This window comes from Myiozetetes cayanensis, unplaced genomic scaffold (assembly GCF_022539395.1).
Source record: "Myiozetetes cayanensis isolate MyiCay16 unplaced genomic scaffold, myiCay2020 scf6-25, whole genome shotgun sequence".
Taxonomy (NCBI): domain Eukaryota; kingdom Metazoa; phylum Chordata; class Aves; order Passeriformes; family Tyrannidae; genus Myiozetetes; species Myiozetetes cayanensis.
In genome coordinates, this window is record NW_026087853.1 from 9,816,245 (window position 1) to 9,837,725 (window position 21,481).

At 38.9% G+C, this 21,481-nt stretch overlaps 1 protein-coding gene across 8 annotated transcripts in view; it reads left to right on the plus strand.

Annotated features, from left to right (window-relative positions):
- The window catches only part of BEGAIN (brain enriched guanylate kinase associated), a 158,906-nt gene that overhangs the window by 71,783 nt on the left and 65,642 nt on the right, over positions 1 to 21,481 (plus strand). For 4 of the 8 annotated variants that reach the window (XM_050335616.1, XM_050335619.1, XM_050335618.1 and 1 more), the window contains one exon: positions 13,339 to 13,428. The exons of 3 other annotated variants lie outside the window; for them this stretch is intronic. In XM_050335616.1, the coding sequence (XP_050191573.1) occupies positions 13,339 to 13,428 (90 nt within the window). Of the gene's footprint in view, positions 1 to 13,338; positions 13,429 to 13,788; positions 13,817 to 21,481 lie in introns of those variants that run through there. One more of the 8 variants, XM_050335624.1, reaches the window with a different exon arrangement.

Genomic DNA, 21,481 nt, shown 5'->3' on the forward strand with positions numbered 1-21,481 from the left:
ATTGTGGAGTTTTATTGCTAGACCCCTATGGATTTCTCCTAGATGTTAGCCAGTGTCCACACAGGACACTACTGGGCCCATACTCTTCCACCCTCTTGCTATTCGAACAGTTTAGCTTGTCTGTATTCCCCAGAGTGCAGGAACTGCCATTCCTGTGTCACTTTAACACAGTAAGGAAGAAAGAGAATAAGATTTTGAATTCCCCTTCCATGCTCTTTCAAGGGCCCGTAGGGAGCAGAACAAGTCTGTCTTATCAGAAAAAGGCCAAGGAATACAGCTAGTGAGTATGCTTTGGCCCTCCTGCCAAGATGTCTGGAGCTGTTAAAAGTAGATTACATGTAAACAAGACAGGAACAAGATACTGGGTATTAGACCATGAAAGTATGTCACTTCTCAGCAAAGAGGTAGTTGCCAGTAGGAAGTTCAGAGATGATGCTGAAATACACTTTGGAAAGGAGGAAGAAAGTGAGGAAAGAAAGATTCTATTAGAACAAGCTATAACTGGATACTCCTTTAAATATTCAAGATTGGTCATCTAAACATGTAAAGCAGATACCAGGGTCAAGAATAAGCCTTCCAATAGCAATGGAAGAGTGCAGCTTCTTTCTAAAAGACAGTTAATGGATTAATGCTGAAAGCAACCAGCAGCTGTTGAATTAAGTAATAAGACACACTGTTTAACTATGCAGAGAACTAGAAAAAAATATATTGTAAAAAATTTCTGAATTTTAATACCAAGAGCTCAGATGCTGACTAGTTGTAGTAGTGGAGTGGCTAGCAGTGAGTCAGAGCTGGCTCTGCTGATAGCCAAGGTTGTCAGCCTTCTGGCAGAATAGTTACTGCTCAGGCAGTACAGATATTCCAGTGCTTTCTGTGATCTTGTGCTGCACATATGCAATACAAGGACCTGAGAAAGTTAAGCCTCTTAATTTTATACTCTCAGTTCTCATTATGCAGGGAACGTCACAGGAGTGTTAGGAATGAGCAATGTACTAGCAAGACCAATGAAGTTGAGGGGAGGTAGCCCTTCAGCTCCTAAGGCTCTCTTTCTGTAAAGCAAGGAGAACATGTCAGGGTAAAAAAACCCACAGACTGTTCTGAAAAAACTACCTTGATAATTGAGGATTTACTTTTTTCTCACCTGAGCTACCTTAAACATTGCCGTAGCATCATTCACTTATTTAGTGCTTCTTTCTCCCACAAACACTTCCTCTCTTATCACACATTTCCAGAGGTCCCTTACAGACTGTAACATTATTAAGTAGTCACCACCTTCTGCAAATACCACCCAGCTGATGGGGTTTGGGGAGCACTGCTCACCTGCTCATCAAGTGCTACCAGTTTCTGGCATTTGCATTAGCTGAGCTGTGGTGTCTGTTTATCAGGCTTAATGCTTTCCCCAGTTCAGAAATCAAGCAAGAGACAGTCCTTTTATCTACCTTGCTCTAATCCACTAACTTCTTCACTTGTAGGAGCCAAGAGGCTTCAGCTCTGGTCTGGAGCTGGCAGGATCCTGAAGCTGTTATTTTGCAAAAAGACAAAACCCATTACTCAGCTACTAAGCAGTAGCACATTTCTGGCAAAGGAGACGATGATACCTTTTAGTAGGGACCAGGGGAAAGTTAGAGGATCCAAAATTACATGAGAGTGAAATGAGTACAATCTGCTATTAACACACTCACTTAACATCTGCAGCCCTGAAGGATTTGGCTTTATGGGTCACATGATATTCTTCCAATTCCTTCAGGACTGGCCCAGAGTTTCAGTATACACTGGGGAGGTATTAGAATGTTATCCTTTGACTGAGTTGGTAATTTGATTCTAGTTGCTTATGACCAGTAAGGCTTGCACAAGTAGGAAACAGATTTCCATGTGTCTTGGCCCCACTATCAGACTGGAAATTCTGCCTGCCTTGGCTTCCTGTGCACATTTTTGTTTTGTTTGAGGGGATCAGCTACGAGATCAGACCCTCTGGTTTCCATGTGTGTACCATAACAAGTTAACACTGTTACAAACCTCAGGCCCAATTAGCCATCAGTTGCACTTGGTAGGCAAATCCAAAGGAATGTGTTAATATTTAAATTATTTGCACAGCATAGTTAGCATTAGTGTACTGCACCTAAAGTCACACATGCACTTTCTGATGTCTGAGCCAAATCATATTCTGGGCACAAAATACAGGCACAGCACTGCTTCAAGGGCTGATCCCTGCAATTCAGGGGGGACTTCCAGACCTTCTGAAAAAGGAACCCCAAATCCTTAAACAGCTGAAGAGAGAAATACTGTATAGTTAGGGAAATAGGAGATATAGAATCTGGTTATCCAGTGTCAAGTCTCAGCATGGAAATCCATGCTGATAAACACCTAGCAAGGGTATATCCCAAGAAAAAGTCTGAGGTCTCTCAAATTGAAATAAAACAGTGCTCTCTGCTCAAATCACTGGAAGTGTGGGTTATTTATATGCTTCCACTGGGTTTTTAAAAAAAGAGATCACAGCTGCTGGGCTCTGTGCTAAATCTGTACTGCTCATCCCTACAGGTTAGGGGGATTTCAGGTACTGTGAATGGGTTCAGTTCTGCCAAGGAACTGTACCTCCTGCCTTTCAGAGGAATCCCAGTAATGCTGTCAATCCTGGCTACCCAGCATCAGGAAGATCAGTGTCTGTCCAACCTCCCAGGGCATTCCAGAATCCCAAATATAGGTGTCTGTGAGTCTCATTAGATAGAATAATTTTTCTGTAGTCATGCCTTGAAAACAGGAACTGCGCTTCATTGAAGTATTGCTTCAGAACCTGTCTCACCTTTAATTCTCAATGCCCTCCCTTTGAGAGGTGTATTTCATGTCACTGGATTCTCACCATTATACATTCTGCACCTATGTTTCTCTGGTTTTAAAAGTATCCATTAGTTTGCTGTTATCATAGATAGACATTGTCTGTACTGAATAAAGCAGTCTCATGCCCATGACTCACTGATGTACATCTGGATGAAAACTAAGTCTGTTTTCTGCCACACAGGCAGTTCTGGCAAAATAAAGTATGAAGATGCACATGACAGGAGTTAACCAAGCAGTAATAAGACTCACCTGAACGTATACATCTCTTAATTTTTAAGTGAAACATGTTCCAAAACAGCTAATATTTTTTTAAGGAGATAATTCATTCCATTCATAGTAGATTTAATTGTGCTCTGATTGCTCACACCTGGCACTTTTGTTTTGCAGCACTTTTTTTTCCCCAAAGCCCTTTCAAAGCATAGAATGGGCCTTGTGCCAAGTATAGTATATGTTTGAAGCCCTGAAATAAACGGAATGGGATTTGCAGAGCCAGCTCTAGACATAGATAAAGTATGCAGTTGCTGGGGTAGCTGCCTGCTTTGCCTCTGCCAGAGACCTGCCTCTGCTACTACCAAAGGAAAGGATGCTCTGAGTAGACTAAAAACTCTTGTCCATCCCTCTTGCAAGAAGCAGTGGTCACAGCCCCTTGTTCTGGCACAAGCAGGAGCACCATGCCTGCTACTTCATCACAGTGCTGCCGTCTGCCCTGACAGCACTCACTCAGGGGGAGTAGAATTCTACATCTGCTTTACCTCTGAGCCAGCTCTGTTTCCTGCATTACTCTGGATTCAGTCTTTTCATTGATATTTGTCTGGTTAAAATTGGTATGCAGGATAATGAAATAATTTTGAAGTCTTTCCATTAGCCATTTGGAAATATAACCCCAAAAAATCTAAGACTATTGGGATTTTTTAATACATCATAAGGCTTCCATCCATCAGATATTGTTCTTTCTAGTCTTTGTCTTGATTTTTCAAAAGACCCTCCACTCAAGTGACCCCATCAGAATCTCCCTCTCAGTTTCTCTTTACCTTTGAGGTCCCATCCTGAGACCAAGATTCATTATGCTGCCTTCTGTTCTCCCATAATCCTAAGAGATTTCCTCTTCTTCAATGAACTTATACTTTCAATGGACAAGAAGGGAAAAGGGTATGAGAGCAAGTCAAGCGACAGAAAAGTGAGTTCATTTTCTCTGCATTGGGAGCCATATTATTTGTTTGACACACCCAAGAGTCCAATGTAACAGTGCCTGGCAAAGAGAAGAGCCTGCAAAATGAATGTAATGTACCCTAAGACAACAGAAAATCTGTCCTTTATAATGGAAGGCACATAAAACTAGAAAGAATCAATTCAAATAGCCCCACAGAGTGCAAGATGGACTGAAAGAACCTTCATGGATATACAAGGGATAAACTTCATGCCAGCCAGCCCAGGCAATTACACTGAATTATTTCATCAGAGGTATAGTCATTGCTGAATAAATTCTTCACTAAAATCATAATTTAGAAAAAATAATCGAAATCTGTGGTGGCAGGCAGGAGAGGAGGCCTTTACTGGGTTTTTGAACAGGCAGAAAAAGAAAAACAATTTCTGAACTGAAGTCTAGTCTCTTGTTTTAATTAATTCCTTCTTCTAACCTACCAAACTGTAACACGAAAATAGCTCTGATTATACTCTAGGGCAGTTGTTTACATGCATATTTACCAATTCTCCAGTGAGCAGATTTCTGAAGCAGATCACTCACTGCTTAATTTTCTCAGCAAAAGGAATGTAGAAATCTATCCACAGTGAAAGCACCCATGCTCTTCAGGGGTAAAAGATAAGGGTTGTATAGTCAAACCAGAAGCAAAATCTGAAGAGATGTAAAATACTCATCATGTCTATTGATTTTAAGCTGCCTGGAAGCATCTCCTGGGAATGTTTCTCTAGATATTATCTCTGTAATCATAGTATTCTCAATTGTAAATTCAACTGCTCTGTAGCAGTGCATTTGTATTTCAAACACATGAAAGCGTTGGACTGATAAATGCATTTCTAGCAGAGATCAAATGACAAATTCATTAGCTGCGTCAGGTTCATCAAGGCAGCACTGATCTTCTCAATGACATTTCTTCCATTTCTGACTCCAGTCATTGGCAGTACTGAGCTGGTGCCTGGTTCTCTTCTCCCACAAGTAACAAATACTAAAGCAAGTAAGAATTTGAAGGACTGAGATCCATTGTTTGAAAATATCTATTGACAACAGCCTTTTTGTGAAAAAGCAATTTGGGAAAACAAGACATTTAGGAACCTGGACATTTTGGGACAGTGATCTGCACTTACAGGCAACCAGATACTCCACCTTTGATTGAAAGGCTATTCCAGAATCATGTTGTTTTGTTATTAGATATCTTCCAATTTCCAGCAGAAAATGTAATCATGATCAGTTCTGTTCACTTTCTTCTTAAACCATTTTCTTGAGAGGAAATAATTTTTGTCCCTCCCTGTCATGCTTAAAATGTCAGCCACATCCCCACTCAGTTTTTCTTTTTTTGGACTGACCTAGACAAACCATACTTCTGAATTTGTTTTCTAAGATGCCTCAAGTCTTAGGAAAAAAAATGGTTCTGTTCATTTCTTCAAAACTGAATCCATTTCCTGAAAAGGGGTGACTGAGATTCTGCATACCATTCCCAGAGACATCACTGCCCTTTCCCTAGCACACCAGCGTTTCCCCCTCTTGCAGAAACACCTCATACTGTAGTTTACTGGAGTTGCTTAGAAAACAGATCTTTAGCCTATGTATTCAGTGAATAAATGAAAGTTACTGAGCCACTAGACATAATTTAGGATATCTCTTTAGGGTTAAAGGAGTGTATTTCAGTTTTAAGTGTTAACATTATTCTACTTACCATGTAAAACATGTGCCATTTTAAAGAGATGTCTTGTAATTATTAGATTCTCTGGAGGCACCAGGCATGGATTGCTGAAACTGTGCGAGCCCAGACCAGTCTTTGCACAAAAGAGCTGCTATTCTCAGTAAAGTTAATCCTACTCTGTATTCAGTATGATTTTATTCACACATTCACATCCCCCTACTTAAAATCATCACAGCAGATTTTGGAAAAGGTATGAAATATGAATACAAGCACAGTTGATGTATGCAGTAAATACATCCATATATTTAGAAAAGACCTCTTACGTAGTCCATTCCTAGATGACAAAATGAGTCAGTGATTATCTAAAGCTCTCAAACTTAGAGGCTCCAAGGAAGACTGTTGAAAAATGGGGAAAACAGAGAATTACATTGGCATTAAAGGACTTAGAAGGTAGCTTTCAATGTATTACTAATTTATGCAGCTGATACTTTAAGCATCCTAATATTCCAAATTAGGAAACCTAAACATAGTTCCAAATTTGTCTCCATAAGACTGATAAAAATTCACTTCTAGACACAGAAGTCTTCTCAGCCAGATACTTACTGCCAGCTACCCCATAATGTTCTCCACATTGAAACAAAGCTGTAACTGTACTCAAAGAGGACAGTTGAAGTGGTATAAAGATTGCCTGAAGTAAAACCATTAAAAAAAGGGTGAAAAAGTGGATCTGCTGCTGGGACACTGGAACAAAGCATTTATGATAGAGAAAAAGTAGGGGTAAATGATTCATGATGGCCTAATTACATTTGAAACAACACTTCTTCAACTAGTTGAAGAAAAGAACCAAGTGGAAATAGAGGAAAGGACAGCACTTAGGTTGGTCTGGTATTTGTTTTCCTGCATGTGGAAAACTGTTTCTTGTGAAAACAGTTTTTTGCCATTATGCAAAAACTCATCATAAAAATAAGTGCCTCAGAGAAGCTGTTGTGTGTTATCATTGACAGCACTGGAGACCCACTGCTAATACTGACTCTACAGGAGACATAGAAGCAACTACAGGTCCAAGGGGAAATGTCCACAGACATCAGGTGTATTTTGGCACCTACACAATGCATTTATGGCTATTGCTTCCCACAAGAAACAACAAAATGCATTTAAGCAGTATACAAACTATCAGCTGTCACTAAATTATATTGCAAAGTTGATCTCTAACCCTTAAAAGAGAGACTGTTTTTATTCTATAGCAATAGTTTATAAATTGTAAGATGGTAAAGCTAACTTTACTGGTTTTCACAATATGCAGATGATCAGCTTCCTAAGTAGGAGACTCAAAATGAAATACTATTAACAATTTATGATTATTGCCATGCAGATACTGAATGACTAATTCCTATCATATTTTTCCCCAGTTGCAGGAGGGAGTGTTTCTGCACCTGCCTCTCTTCCTGCAAATCTAATCATCAGTAAAATTGTACTCAGCCAGCTATTAAATTCCAGATCAGTTAATATATTTCATGCATTTAAATACAGACAAAATATGAAGTCATATAGCCCCAATAAAATGCCACAGTGATACCAAGAGAAGTGATCACAAGCTTGCAAAGCTTCACAGTTTTGGATTTTTTGCAATAACCCACTGGATCAAAACCAATGCTGGATATTCATACGCAAACTAGAGTACCCCATTACTGGAATAAAGCAAAAGTTTGGGAAAATGGGATCTGTTTCTACAGATATCTTTGAGAGCTCAGACTTGTTGTTAATTATTAGAAATGTATGCAAAACTGATTAGCTTATGTCATCATACAGAGTAAGGCATCGTAACATTTTGAGAACAGAAAGTTCATCAATTCATTAGTCATAAATCCTTACATTTTGTTGATACACCTGTATTGAACTGACTGTCTTGTGTCAGAATGAGACATCATTTGTGTTTTGGCAATACAAGTATTTAAAGGCATCAACAAACAAAACCAAACATTGCAAGTAGCTCCAATTCTACAAAAGCTGCTCTGTCAAACTGCCTAATACGGTGATAATTATTCATTCATGTATTTATAGGCAGAGCATGACAATTTAACTCTGGAGCATTTATGTACTGTTTTCCTCATATATTTTCTGAAAATAGTGGATTGAAGGTATATACCTACATATACATATGTGTATGCATATTCATACACATTTACTTCACAAAAGGCCACCCACATGGTTTGATAAATATAGATGGATAAATAGGTAGGTACAGTATATTTTCCACTGACAGATTGCTTAATGCTTTGTAAATTTTAACTATATCAATTGGAGTATTGTATGCCATATTTTTATGTTAAAATGCCTTCGATGTTCCTGAAAATATAACAAAGGAAAAAAATGTGGGTTTACTCAAAGCAAAAAAATAACAAATTATATTTTTCCTTAAGAAGATCTCAACCTATCTGTTTTGGAACTGGGACCTAAAATATTCCAAGGAGCCTTCCAGAATGTCAATTTGTGCTGTAACTAGCATTGGCTTGCCAAGTTGTTTAAAAAGGCTTTAAACTAAAGCTGTGAAGGAAAGAAAACCTCAGTCCATCCCAGTCCTACCAGTTTTATGTTAGTGCCATTAGTAGATTTCCAGAACCTGAAGAGGTCCTTTCCAACCAAAACCATTCTATGACTCTGTGATTTTTATAAACTTTCATAATTGTACACTGCAAAAGCATTAATTTGGCAGCTAAGTCTCACATAGGTTCAATCTCAGTCAAGTGTTCCTGATTCTAGAGTGTTAAGACTGAATAAGACTTCCTCCCTAACTCTTTCTGGCATGTGAAACTTGTTGTAGTGTCTGGCTTCCCAAGAGGGGACATGGAAATGGTCTTTCACCTTCAGCGTTGCAGCAGGTCATGCACTAAGAGGAGCCAGTGATACAAGGAATATTAGTTGGGGACTGAACTGACAGGCAAATCTGGAGAAGAAGAGCAGCCATGGCAGGAGCTTGTTAGAAGAATGGGGCAAAAAAAAAGGACAAGAAATGGAATGAGGAAAAAAAGTTGGGGTTTGTACCTGGTCAGAAAGACACTGAGAGGTAGGAAAGCCAGCAGGCCTTTTGCTGACACCCTCTATCCTAAAATGTGTTAAATTAAGCTGGTAAAGCAACATCTTTGTATTTCTATAGTGTTCTAAAACAGGCATTAACTTCACTGATTTTACATGTCCTTATCTTGCTTCATGGACATTCCCAGATTCATTACATTCTCATGTACTCTGTTAGCATCTGTGTCTGCACTGCAGAGCTACTGGTCCAGTCCTGGCAGATTACCCCAACTGGAGGGATGCATTGTTCCACAGGACCCTGGTTTTTGATTAGGGAATTATATTTCACATATTCATTAAGGTATATTGTTCCAATCCCTGAAACAGTTTTACGTTATTTAATACTGTGGTCATGGATAGTTCTGGTAACTCCAGGAATAGAACTGCCACCCCCTCACAGAAAATGGATTATTTGACATTTTTTATTACTCCAGCCTTTGTTCTGTGGAGATGACAGCCAGTTACCCATTGGCATGACTGGTAGGAAAGTAGGTAGCAAGTGCAGCTGACAGCATCTTGCAAGTCTGGGATGCTAAATCAGCACCACTGCCATGTGCCTTCTCAGTGAGGACGGGATGTAGAGGTAGAGTCGTGACAGTGTGTTCCAAGGTGTCCCCATGGTTATTCCAGCTTGCTCTGCCAATGTTTCCTCTCAGGTTATTAGTATTTATAAAAGCAGGTCCTTAAAATAGCTTTATGCTGTTAATAGAAGCAAAAATAGCAATTCTTAACTCATTCATACTGGGGTAAAATAGGGCTAAATTGGGCAAGTACAGAAATCATAATAGCACAACCTAGTTTAAGGGTGACTTTCAAATCCCTTTCAGGTTTTAAGAAGCACAGATTTTAAGCTAAAATCAGACCAGGACACATTCCTTCCTGATTTACAGAAAATCCTTCTCCCTTTAACAGATGTAAGATTTGGGGTGACTTTTGCTTAAAGGCTAAAATCTATTCACTGAGTCTTCCACTCACAAGTGGAGCAACCACATAGTTCTCCAACTTCTGAAAAACACATTATTTGGGAAAAACCATTCAGATTTGCAACTGACATTTGTGAAATGGACATGTGTATGCTACTGCTGTGGGTTAACTCTGACTGGACACCAGGTGCCCACCAAAGCCATCCTGTCACTTCCCTTCTCAGCTGGACAGGAAGGGGAGATAAAATATAATGAAAGGCTCATGGGTGGAGATAAGAGCAGGGAGAGATCACTCACCAATTACCATACATGGGGTCCTCCATGGGCTGAAGGCCACAGCTGCCTAACCATGGTCTGCACCACAGACTGTAGGGGATTCTCTGCTCCCACTCCTGGAACACTTCCTCCCTTCCTTCTGCACCGACCTGGGTGTCTGTAGAGTGGTTTCTCTCACAGATTCCCACTCTTCAGCTGTAAAAAAAAATTTATTCACCTATAAAATATGGAGAGGAGAGCATAAGGGGCTTTGCATTTACTTTTTTTACCAAAGTAAGAATTTATTTCTTAAATAGGCATAGCAGTCTGCATGAGTCTACTCTAGGCTCAGTGGGTCAATGACCATCTGTCACCAAAACTGATGAATGCCACCAAAAATATGAATTATATTAGCTGTTCTTCCTAGACAGTGGAATAAAGTGTTGATAATGTTTCACTGAGAAATACTGAGAAATCTTTTTTTTTTTTTCCAAATTGGCTATAGGTCTGTAAGTATCCTCTGTGATTATTTTCAGAAGAGCCACAGACAACATTTGAAGTAACATACTGCATATTCTAGGACAAGACAAGGAAACACAGACTGTTACAACAGTATGTCCAAATTTGAACCTCACTTGACACAGGAGTCAGTCTCAATCACATCAGTGAAGTGTAAGGGAAGCTCTGGAGAAAGAAAAGGAAAATGAGTTACTTTATCATGCTATGGCTTAAATAAGAAGTTTTAAAATTTGATAATCTGAAATACTTTATCATCAGGGGTTTGGGACTGATGTTTTTGCTGTAGTAAACTACTAATTTTCGGAAGTGACTATATGATATTCTTTTTAAATAGGCTGATTTCTTATTTTCACTACTTATAAATTTCTTACAACTGTTTTCCTTTCAAGAAAGGAAACAACACAGTAACGGAACTGGGAGCTTTTCTCATCTTGTTTTCTTTTAAATTTGCAGTTGCTTTAGACAAACATTTTTGTCTGTTTTGTTGATTTCTGATTTGCCAATGCTAAAACAACATCCCATGTAAACTGCAGAGGCTGGTAAATTAATTTTTGTGTTTTAATATCAGGCAAATAAATCTTACCTTTACTAATTATTTTTCAACCTTGCATATGAGAATAGGATTAGACTGACTACAACTGACACTGATTATCTGAGACAGGATGTTATTAAATCCCTTTGGGGAGCTTTTGAAAGATCCACAACATTTAGAGCAGAGAGCTTTTCTCTGTATTAGCTCATTTATGGAGCAATTACATGGGACTTACTACCAATAAGATGTCAGAAAGAACACTGAAAAAACAGCTAAAGTGGAATTTACACTCCTCCCATCTCTGTCAGAATATCTCACAGCCTCACAGCCTTAAAGTATTTTGTCAAGATTATCTATAGCAAATCTATTTGTTATATATCAGTTAAAGTTATGAGATAGATTAGATTAAGACTACATGGAGAAGACCTGGTAATGGATCTGAAGGCAGCAGATATTTATCCCTGTTCAAATGGCTTCTTTGTACCAAGAACCCAAATTTAATTAATTTTACAGGCTTGAAAAGTCTAATGTTTTCATTTAAGCCACCTCAGAATTTGCAAGTTTAGTTGTTTCACCATAAGACTGCCATGGAGGGTTTCTCAGTGAAGTGCAGAGAAATATGCAAAATGCACTGGTTTGAAAAATCTCCACCCATTCTGGAAAGACCTGTCGCTGAATTCCTGGATTTATTTTTTTTTTTAATTAAGATTTCACAGATGACTTTTAGGAGCAGTTTACAATTTTTTACCTAAAAGTATGCAGATACAAAATGAAGAGCCAGGCAAAGACCATTTCAAAACCACTGTTCCTACAATGGACTGTTTTCCTCACACCCTAGCTGAGAATGAAAATACATAGTTAAGTACTGCAGAACTGTGTGTAATAAATATGTACACACCTATTGATTATGAGATTTGCAGTTTGAGAACATCAGAAAAGCTGTGAGAGATGCATAATCTAAAGTAATACTGACTGTCCAGTGAAGAACTGACAACACTGAGGTGTTAGAATCCAGAGATTTATTCTCACCTCCCACTTTGGTTTTAAAGCTGATATTCATGTAAATTCATGTGATGGCAACACTTAAAACTTGGGGCCTCGCATTTTTTGTCTTCGCTGGGTGTCTTCACATATTAATCCAAGTCCAGTATGAAAGAAGTTAAAAGATACTTAAGTGATCCTTACGTAAGAACAACTCAGTGGTACAACTAAAGTAGCATGCAGGGTTATCCTTTCCAATAAACACTGCTCTGCTGCTCTCTGTAGCACAGTTATTGTTCCTGAAATGTGTCCTATATGTAAAGATCTGTTCATGGACCAGAAGGTCCCTACTTTGCAGTACCCACTGGTAATTGCTGGTGAACACTAGAAGGTAGAATCTTCTGCCTGTGTAGTGATCACTGACCACAGGAAAAGTTGATGCAAAAATTCTGGTTCATAAATATGGATGTGCCTGAGTGAGGAAAAGATGATTTTTTTTTTCAATTGAGTTTGTCCTTCCAGGCAGGTTATGTTGCATTTCTGATATTGCAAAGGAGACAGCAATACTGTATGAGGCATTCTGTATGTCCAAATATTGTAGTCCTTACTCAGATTTTACTCAGGAAAAACCACCTTTGACTTCAGTGAGAATTTGCTTCACTAAGGATTGAACAGACTGTTTTGAATCTTACCAGTATTGCTTGACGCTAATGTTGGACAACAGTTCTCATTGCTAATTTGCCTGCCTCACTGGCCTTCTCCTGGGCTCAGAATCTGCTTTTGCTGTGTGTTATTCATAGCTTCTTTTCCTAGTTCAGATTGTTTCTCTTTGTGCTTTTCATTCCCAGCAAACATTTTGCAGCTATTGTTCTGCTGATGGTAGATGAGCATGGAACCTGGTATGCAGAACTTGAACCTCAGCCCAGATTCAATTAACACTGTTAAACATATTCTCACTATGGTGCTCAGAAGGAATTTTGATGACCCTCTTTCAAGGAAGCATAAATTTGTTTAAGCTGATGTTTTTACAGTGTAAAAATATAAGAGCTTGATTCACAAATCTGAAGGCCAAATGCTTCTCCAGTAAAATAGATGGAGTAGCATTCATTTACAGCCATCATAAGGTCAATTGTAAATGCTTATTCTGACCTACAGTAGTCATACAAGAAAGTTACTAAATGTGGGTGCTGTAGCATCACTTTGTTTTGTAGTTTTAATACTGCTTTAAAGTAAGATATCCTGAATAATAATTAGTTCCAAATTATGCCATAGCCTACTAATATGCAGCAAATCTAGCTAGGTTATCACTCGTATGTCTTGTGAGCCATACCTAGCCATGGTTTATCCTCTATTCATGCTACAGGGTACGAAATTCCTGGGTGCCAACCTGCCTATGGCAACCTAGAATTCTCCAGGGCAGGCTCGCAAAATCTTCACCTACTCTTTGGGACAGGTAACTAAAAAATGATGTTTTGTGAAGTTATGCTTTCTTTCTAACTTTCTGATGTCGATAACAATGTTTCATTTCTTCATGTCAGTCTGTAGTCTCTCATTGTTCAGTTCCACTATGTTTTCTGAACTAGGGGATTAACAGCAGATATGTTTACTATAGTATTCTAGATGCTTGCCTCATCCAAGCCTGTAATAATTGTAATAACTTGCATAATTGTAATAACGTGCATAAAAACTGAAAGTTGTTTAAGAAGCTGCAAAATCCACAGCTGCCTTCTACCAGTTAATGTTTTTTTTCTGATGGAGTAGTTCTGACAATACTGATGCATTACATTTCACTGTTGATACCACAGTTATCTGGGCAGCTCACCGACCTTTCTTAATTGCTGGTACGTATTTATTCTCTCTCCTTTATCAGGTTTTCATTAATCTTAGGTGTCCTGAAGTAAGGATTTTCTCAGTGCCATGGGTACAGAATATTGAAAGGATGGGGGAGTTATTACTGATTCTAGTTTACACTTCTATGCAGCATGTAGTATAAGTAATGACTCATTTTTCCATGTTTTGTTAGATTCTCTTCTACTTTTCTCCTGAATATACTCTCTGTTCTTTTTTCCTTGACTTTATTTCAAGTGGCAGGTATGTAGAAGAAATGTCATTCATTGATCCTAAGGCTTTCAGTAACATATGAAATATTGTAATATATTTCAAAGTAAGAAAGTAATTAGGTGAAAAAATAAAGACAGACTAAGCTTTAGATTGGTTCTTGCAGTCTATTGATTTTCTCTGAATAATGTGCGTGAATTTTCATCTTAAGAGTGCTGCTAGTGTAGGAAAGACATAAACGAGATTCTTTTAGTGTTTTTTTCACACAGTCTGTGAATGAAAAAAGTAGCAACATTGGAAAAATGGTTTGAATTCCTCTTTTGAGTCCCTCAGGGTTCTGCACATGCTCTCTACTCTTACCTAGGTTTAGATGAGCCTGATGCAAAAATAGCTTTGCTCTGCTGTTTGTCCTGGCTAAAATCAAGAGATGACCAGTGAAGCGAATATAATCCAGGTATATAAAACTCTTTTACAAAATATTTGACCCTGATTCCAACTTGATTGAATATTTGGAAGTCTTTTAAAATCAGAACAAATTCACACAGCCACAGTGTAATCACTGAGTTTGATCTTACGTGTTGTTTTTAAATGGATGCCCACAGCAAAGTTCAGAGTCTTGGAATGATGTTTAGTCATCTTTTTGTAGGGCTTGCCAAAAAAATACCCTCATTTCCTACACCTGTAGTTCTTACTTCCAAAATAAAAAAAAGCTTACTCTTGTGGAGCACAATACCACAGTTTATCTCCAAGGATACTAAAGCTCAAAATGCACAAATCCAGGATTTTAGCTCAGGCTATTTAGCCATTTTATAAAAAAACAAAAATAAACAGCCATTGAAAGATAGTTTTCATTTCCCTCCTTACTTTCTAAAAAGAACAAAAGGATCCAAATTTTTAGAGAAATTTTAGTATTTCCTGAAAGCTTGCTTCTTTCTTTCCTGTTGATTAACTCAGACCTTAATCACACTGTTTCAACATATCTAGACTTCAAAAATTATCCAGAAACTTGCTTTCCAATTATATGGAAAAATACCACCTTGCTGAAGGAATTAAAAGATCCTCCAAACATTTGTTTATAAAAATGAAAGATAGTGAGCATGACAACTGTTAGCATTTAAAAAATGAGGATAGGTTCTATTTTATGCTACCTGGTGCACCTTAACCTTTAAAAAACTAATGATAAAGTAGTAACAGTATCAGCAAGGGAGTTAAAATAAAAACCCAAGTTTTGATTAACCCAGAACACTCAAGTAGTTCAGTTTTAATGGGGGGAAAAAAAAAAAAAAAAGGTGGCTTGTGTTTAGGTAATCCACATCTCAAGGCACAAGAGTAATTTTTGGGAAAGTCTGGGGTAATGAAGCTGATTCCTCGCTCTGTGTGGTTCTTTGGGGTGTGATGCCCACAGGGTAGGTGGAACCAGAGAGCTCCTGGGTCCCCTCTGAAGAAACACGTTGTGTATTGCTTCTCACAAGAGCAGAGCGAACAGCTTTTCTGATGAATACCCTGCTGCCTGATAGGGTCCCTCCACATTTGCAGAGAGCATCTTTATTTGCTGGCTGACTCAAAAAACTACAGAAGATCCAGCATCGAGGTGTTGGACCGCTAACAAGAGTTTGGAGGAATGCAGTCCTGTTCCCTGTCCTTTCCCACTGACCCACAAAAAAAAGGTCACAAAATAGAGTCTTACACAGGAAAGCCAGTGCAGCCAGGAGAGCAGGATAAAATCCTCAATTAATTAATTATGTCATTTGGTTGGGAGAAAGGTTGTACGAAGTGACTGCACAAGTGGGCTGAGCGGTGGGGAACTTGCTAAAGGTGAACTCATTTATACTCTTGCAGAGTAGAAGACTTTTCAGTTAACAAGTCCCAAAATAGTGTGCTGCAGTGTACAAAATAAGGTAGGGCTTGAAATAATTAGCCAGAGATGACAGATGGTAACTCTTTTCTCTTTTTTTCCTTCTCTTCTGTTGCTGTAAGATCAAGGTGATCAAAGAGCTGAGGATCATTTGTTATTGTAGGAAAGCTAAAAATATCTTGAAATATTCAGGCAAAATAAGTTCATTCAGGTACCAGCAGTATATCTCATTGTTCCTGTTCAACACCTTACACGTGAGTCTGTGTGTAGTAAGTTTCCCTCAGAATCAGAATCACATGTGCACAGATGAGAATCTGGGTGCGCTCAGGCTTAGCAGTATTATTGAGTCAATTTATTAAATAAAACTATTAATTTATTTAATTTAATGGTTTGCTTGTGCTAACAAACCAGTGATTTATTCTATGCCATAAAACCTTCAGAAAAGTCCCCAGAGTTCACCTCTCTGCCATGTTCCTTGAGTAATGTCATACAACTGTGTGTGAGGGGAACCAAATGATAAAGAACAGAGACTGCAGTAAAACTGACTGCACCAATAACTGCTGAAGGTGTCTGAAGGGTCAGTGCTGCATCTCACTCTGGGAAAGAACATTATTATTTCCTATGCTTTTTAGGAATAATATCTGGCAAGCATGGGCATTTTTAAAGGCAAGCACTTATGGACTCAAAGATACAACAGGAGCTTCTGTCTTGTAGGACTTCTGTCACAAAAGAGGATTAGAACACAACTGTGACCAGATGTAATTAAAATGAAAATTCAGTAATTTACTCAAATAACATAATATACAATGCTTATAAAGGAATTATAAAGGAAAAATACCAGTAGCATCTACAGTTCCTCTCCCAGTCCAAGTCCCAGTAGTAACTCTGTCTAACTAGTTCTAGAGCCAAAAGAGTATATTTAATTTTTTCAACTGTTAGTGTAGCCTTTCTGATGGAAGTGTTAAATGAACCCATCAAAGATGAATTTCAAATCAGAGAAAAAAGAAAAGGGTTGGAAAAGGAAGGAAATAGTTAAGGTGAGAGCAGAGATTATAACCTCTGTCCATCAACCTGTGTCTGGATGCTTTATACCAAATGAAACAGTAACAAAACTCTTTTCCTTCTGCCAAAGCACATTTCTCTAGTATTCCCCTACTGCACTTCCAACCTCAGCCCTTTAATAGAAAGAGTAAGATCAATTTCAGCTTGCTTCTGAGCAGTGGGCTTCACCCATATTCATTACATTCCTATTACAAATAAACAGCACAATTCGGGAGGAATGACATTTCTGTTCCAGCACAGCTTGATCCAGATGAATCAGGGAGGTAAACAGACAAAAACAAAAGTGAGAAAGGTTTAATAACACAATTAAAATATAACTTTATAAGCTTGTGAGCTGATGTGGTAGGCTGCTTTCTGTAATTTCCAGAGGGAGTGCTTATCCGTGACTACAAACCAAAGCAATCTAGAAACTGGCCACTCAAAGCTGTAAGGAGCGATACTGCAACCAAAAGCAGCTTGCTCAATCACCTGGAGAGCTCTCTTTGGCTTCCTAATCATAAATTGAAGTCTACCTCTAATTTTGTTCCCTCAATTTCTCAGTACTTCACTCTTTATTTTTTTCTCCTTTCTTATCACTTCTTGATAGTTTGGAATCCCTGGTGAGATGCAGTGCACACTGGTAGGATCTGTCAGACATTAAAAAGCAGTCAACAACTGTTCAGCAACTTCAAATCACTTTCTGTCTAGGGCAGCTCCCCCCCAATAGCCTGTGAATGCAAGAACATATTTGTTGCAGTCTTTTCTGTTGCTTTTCTTATCCTTTCATACCCTGCAACTTTACATTGTAACTTGCCATTTCTGCCAGCCAAATATTTTATGTAAGAGTATCAGCCTCTGGAAAGCCGAAAAATAAAGGCTGTTACGGAGACGAACCTTCTTCAAGAGTTATGTGAAGGGCAGAGTCTGGTCAGCAAGCAGAGTGAAGATCCCTTAATCCCTAGGAAGGGTAAGGGTCATTATGCCTCTGCTCTCTTGGAAGAATGCTGTCTGAAGTTTGCCATGCCAGAAGTTACCTCCCTTCTCTCCCAACTTTACCAGCTGACGTATTTCAGATGTGCTCCAGAGCAGTAGGGAGCATTTGGACAATGCAGACAATTTGGAGTAGGACATGAACATGAACAAAGTCCTTTATTGTTGTAAGAAAATAAACACGCTCTTCCTATCTCTAAAAAATGAGTCAGAAAACTCAATCCTCCAGGAATTGCATGCCCATTTTCTTCTCTAGCATACATATTTTCCTCCTGCCCATCCCTTCATTTTCTAGCAACACAGAGAAACAAATTGAACTGGAGCAGTTTCCACAGACTTTAGGGAGAGCCTAACAGAGGCACTAGGAGATAGCTTGGAAGAAGGAAGAGATTGTACTAACTACTTCTGCTGCTTCCAGTGTTTCCCTCTGCTTTAGTCACCTTTCTGAATTTGGGCACAGACTGTTTCTCTGTGCTTTGCTCTAATTTCTCACATACTCAGGTGTTTAACCTCAGAAGCGCCTTGTAAGCAAAAATGGTTATCTCATTAATAGGAAACAGAAATGTATTTTGAAGATTCCAAATCAAGTTCAGCAGAAGTATTAAATCAGTCCTCAGAGACCTGGCTCAGCCTTTCAGTCTCTGTGCAGCCCTGCACCAAGAACCGTGCTGGGGTAGCCAGAGCAACTGCTCCTGGTGAACAGGGCACATCCTGGCTTGTAAGTCCACATTCTTCCTCCTCCAAGAGCTTCTCTATGTCCTTGCTTACTTAGTGCTCTGCACATAATCTGCTCCCTGGCTGCAGGTCTGGACACTCACAGTGCATTTTCATTTGCCCTTTGCATTTTTCAGTTCACTGGGGGAATCACAATTGCCTGCTGAACAAACTTCATTTAAAATAATCAAAACACCTTTAGTATCTATTTCTGAAAGCTATAATTTAATTCATGATGTTTCTATTTAATCCATTCAGAGCCTTAGGTTATGGATAGCACCTTTAAATAAAGGAAAACTTGTACGTCTTTATTATGAGCAGACCTTAAAAATCTTGTCACGTTCCACCAACAATAATGGCATTCACTTAAGACAACTCAGTGCTGACAGATGGTCCTCTAAGGGATTTTTGCATGTCAACATGTAACTGAATTTTTATATCTTAATCACCTCATATTACAGATAATACTGAATACTCTTGTTGCACAGATGTGTCTGTGGACTTCCACTATTTGTTGTAGAAGTAACCCCTTCTGCAATGAAAGGCTGACAGGTCAATATACCCAAAATATAATTAAGTTTTATTTTTAAGAGAGATCTCTCTGCCTCTTATTCACAAGCCCAGCATAGTTTAGACACATCTTTCATATAATATCTCTTGCTGGGGCTGAATTTTTAATTGTGCAAATTATGAAAGAGTGAGGTACTCATGTTCAAAGCGAAGGAAATCTACCTTCAAAAATCCAGTGATATACCTGTTCTAAAGCAGCTGTATCAACTCTACAGGTGCTCCAAATAGACTTTCATGCTAAGGATTTATCCCACAGCACGTCAGACTTCAACTGCTAAACATCTCTTTTTTTTCCCCTCCTCCCTTCCAAATGACTCTCTTTAATATTTCTGATAAAGGATCGCTCTTCTCTTGTTTAAATTCTGCCAGGATGTCTGGAAACTAAGAAAAAGGACTCTGTTGCTTGTTTTATGTGTCCATCAGTCGTCCAGAAACTATCTTAGCTCCAGATTTGGATCACCCACACATTTGTTCTGAAGCATATGTACAGGCCTTCCTTCTCACAATCCAAACCCAGCTTCAGGTTGTTTATTTTGAAAATGAGTATTGAAAAGAAAATTCAAATGGTTCAATACTTGCAAAAAAAAAACTCCTCCAAAAGCTAGCTATCTATATATGTGTGTATATATATCCACAGGAAGGAGAGATCTGCATGCAATTTGACAGGCAAACTGTTCATATTCCAAAGTTTCAAATGTTTAACAAACTTCTTTAAAAGTAATGGAGAAATTCTGTGGATGTTCTGTAATGAAAATTAACCAAACAGAGCTTGGTGAAAATTTGAAAAAAAATAGGTAGGCTGAATAAAGTCTGCATGAGCCTGAATTTATAGGAAAATGCATATTGTAGAACTTGGATAGGCATTTGCCAAAGCATTTCTTTAATTGCAAATGAACCTGCTAAATAAAGAGCACAAGAGCACTGGGATTTGTGGAGTGGACCCTGGGTCTGAGCTGCAGCATGTAATCTCTGCTCCCTGCAAAACTAATTTCAAGTCTCTAGTTGGAGTCTCAGACCCTGGATCTCAACTTTGTAATTTGATCCCATCCCCCTCCTAATCAGATGGAACAAGAGCAAGGTGAGACACAAAAACCGCAGACAGGCAAGATAGTTTTGGCATTACCCTTTTGAAACAGTGACCCTGAGCATGTAACACATAATCAAAACTTGATTAACATAGAAATCCAATTACCTCTTCATTAAAAATCTTTCATTAATATAAAAAACACTTGTAAAATGTTTGGGCTTCATTTCCCAACAACTACAACTTTAAAAAACATTGTTGAGGGGTCAGATTCAATGACACAACTGTCATCTCAAAGCTATTCCTCCCGAGTCGAGTTTTGGGTGCCTTTCTTTCAGCGTGTCCATCTTGGGCACCATGCAGATCTGGCATGACACATTGTATTTCAACAAAGCTGTGTTGGAATAAAAGGTCCTGGGTAATCCAGACCTCCAGACATAGATCAGCAGGAGCTGCTGAAGCCAAAATTCTTTGGTAGTCCCAAAATCAAGCTGAAAATGCAGTCCAGCTCTATTGAGTAGCAGCAGAGTAGCACTGAGGACCTGTTGGCATCTCTGTTAGCTGTGAACATCCCCAGAGACCTCTGTCCCCAGCCTGCTGCTCCCTGCAGTGTGAGCTACATTTCAGAGAGGTGTCCCTTGCCTCCTGCCCTCACCTCTGTGATGATCACCTGCATTAAAATATCAGAAACAAAACCAGGGATGTGGCTGGCTGCACTCCTTGAGCCAAACAGCCCATCTCTTTGCAGAGACCCACAGCAGACTCACACTGTTGGGAAAGTGAATCCAGAAAAGCAAGTGCATGAAGCTGCCCCAGCCCCTCTGGCTGCCTGCCATGTGTGACATCGGTGGTCCAAGTTAACCTGGCATGAGCTGGCCATTCCCAGAGAACCCTCTCCTGATCTTTATACTCCTTCATATAAAACATCTGTACAGGGCTGACTGTTTTGGACTTTTCCCTACATAAAAGGACAGAAGAAGAAAATAGTATTTTTTAAATTCTGTTCCAGAATACATTTTTAAAATTTTCCTCAGTGCACCCAAATTCCTGATCCTACGAAGTCCATTTTTAGAATGTGACACATTGCAGACACAAAACAGATCTGAAAAACACTTTAAAAGCATTGTGTAGTTTGCTTTTGTGGGCCTCCGTGCAATCTAAGCAAACAAGAAAGGCAATGCTATTACCTCATCTCACACACACAGAACTGAGTCAGGAAGAGGGGGAGTTATCTGATGAGATGTGATTGTCTAC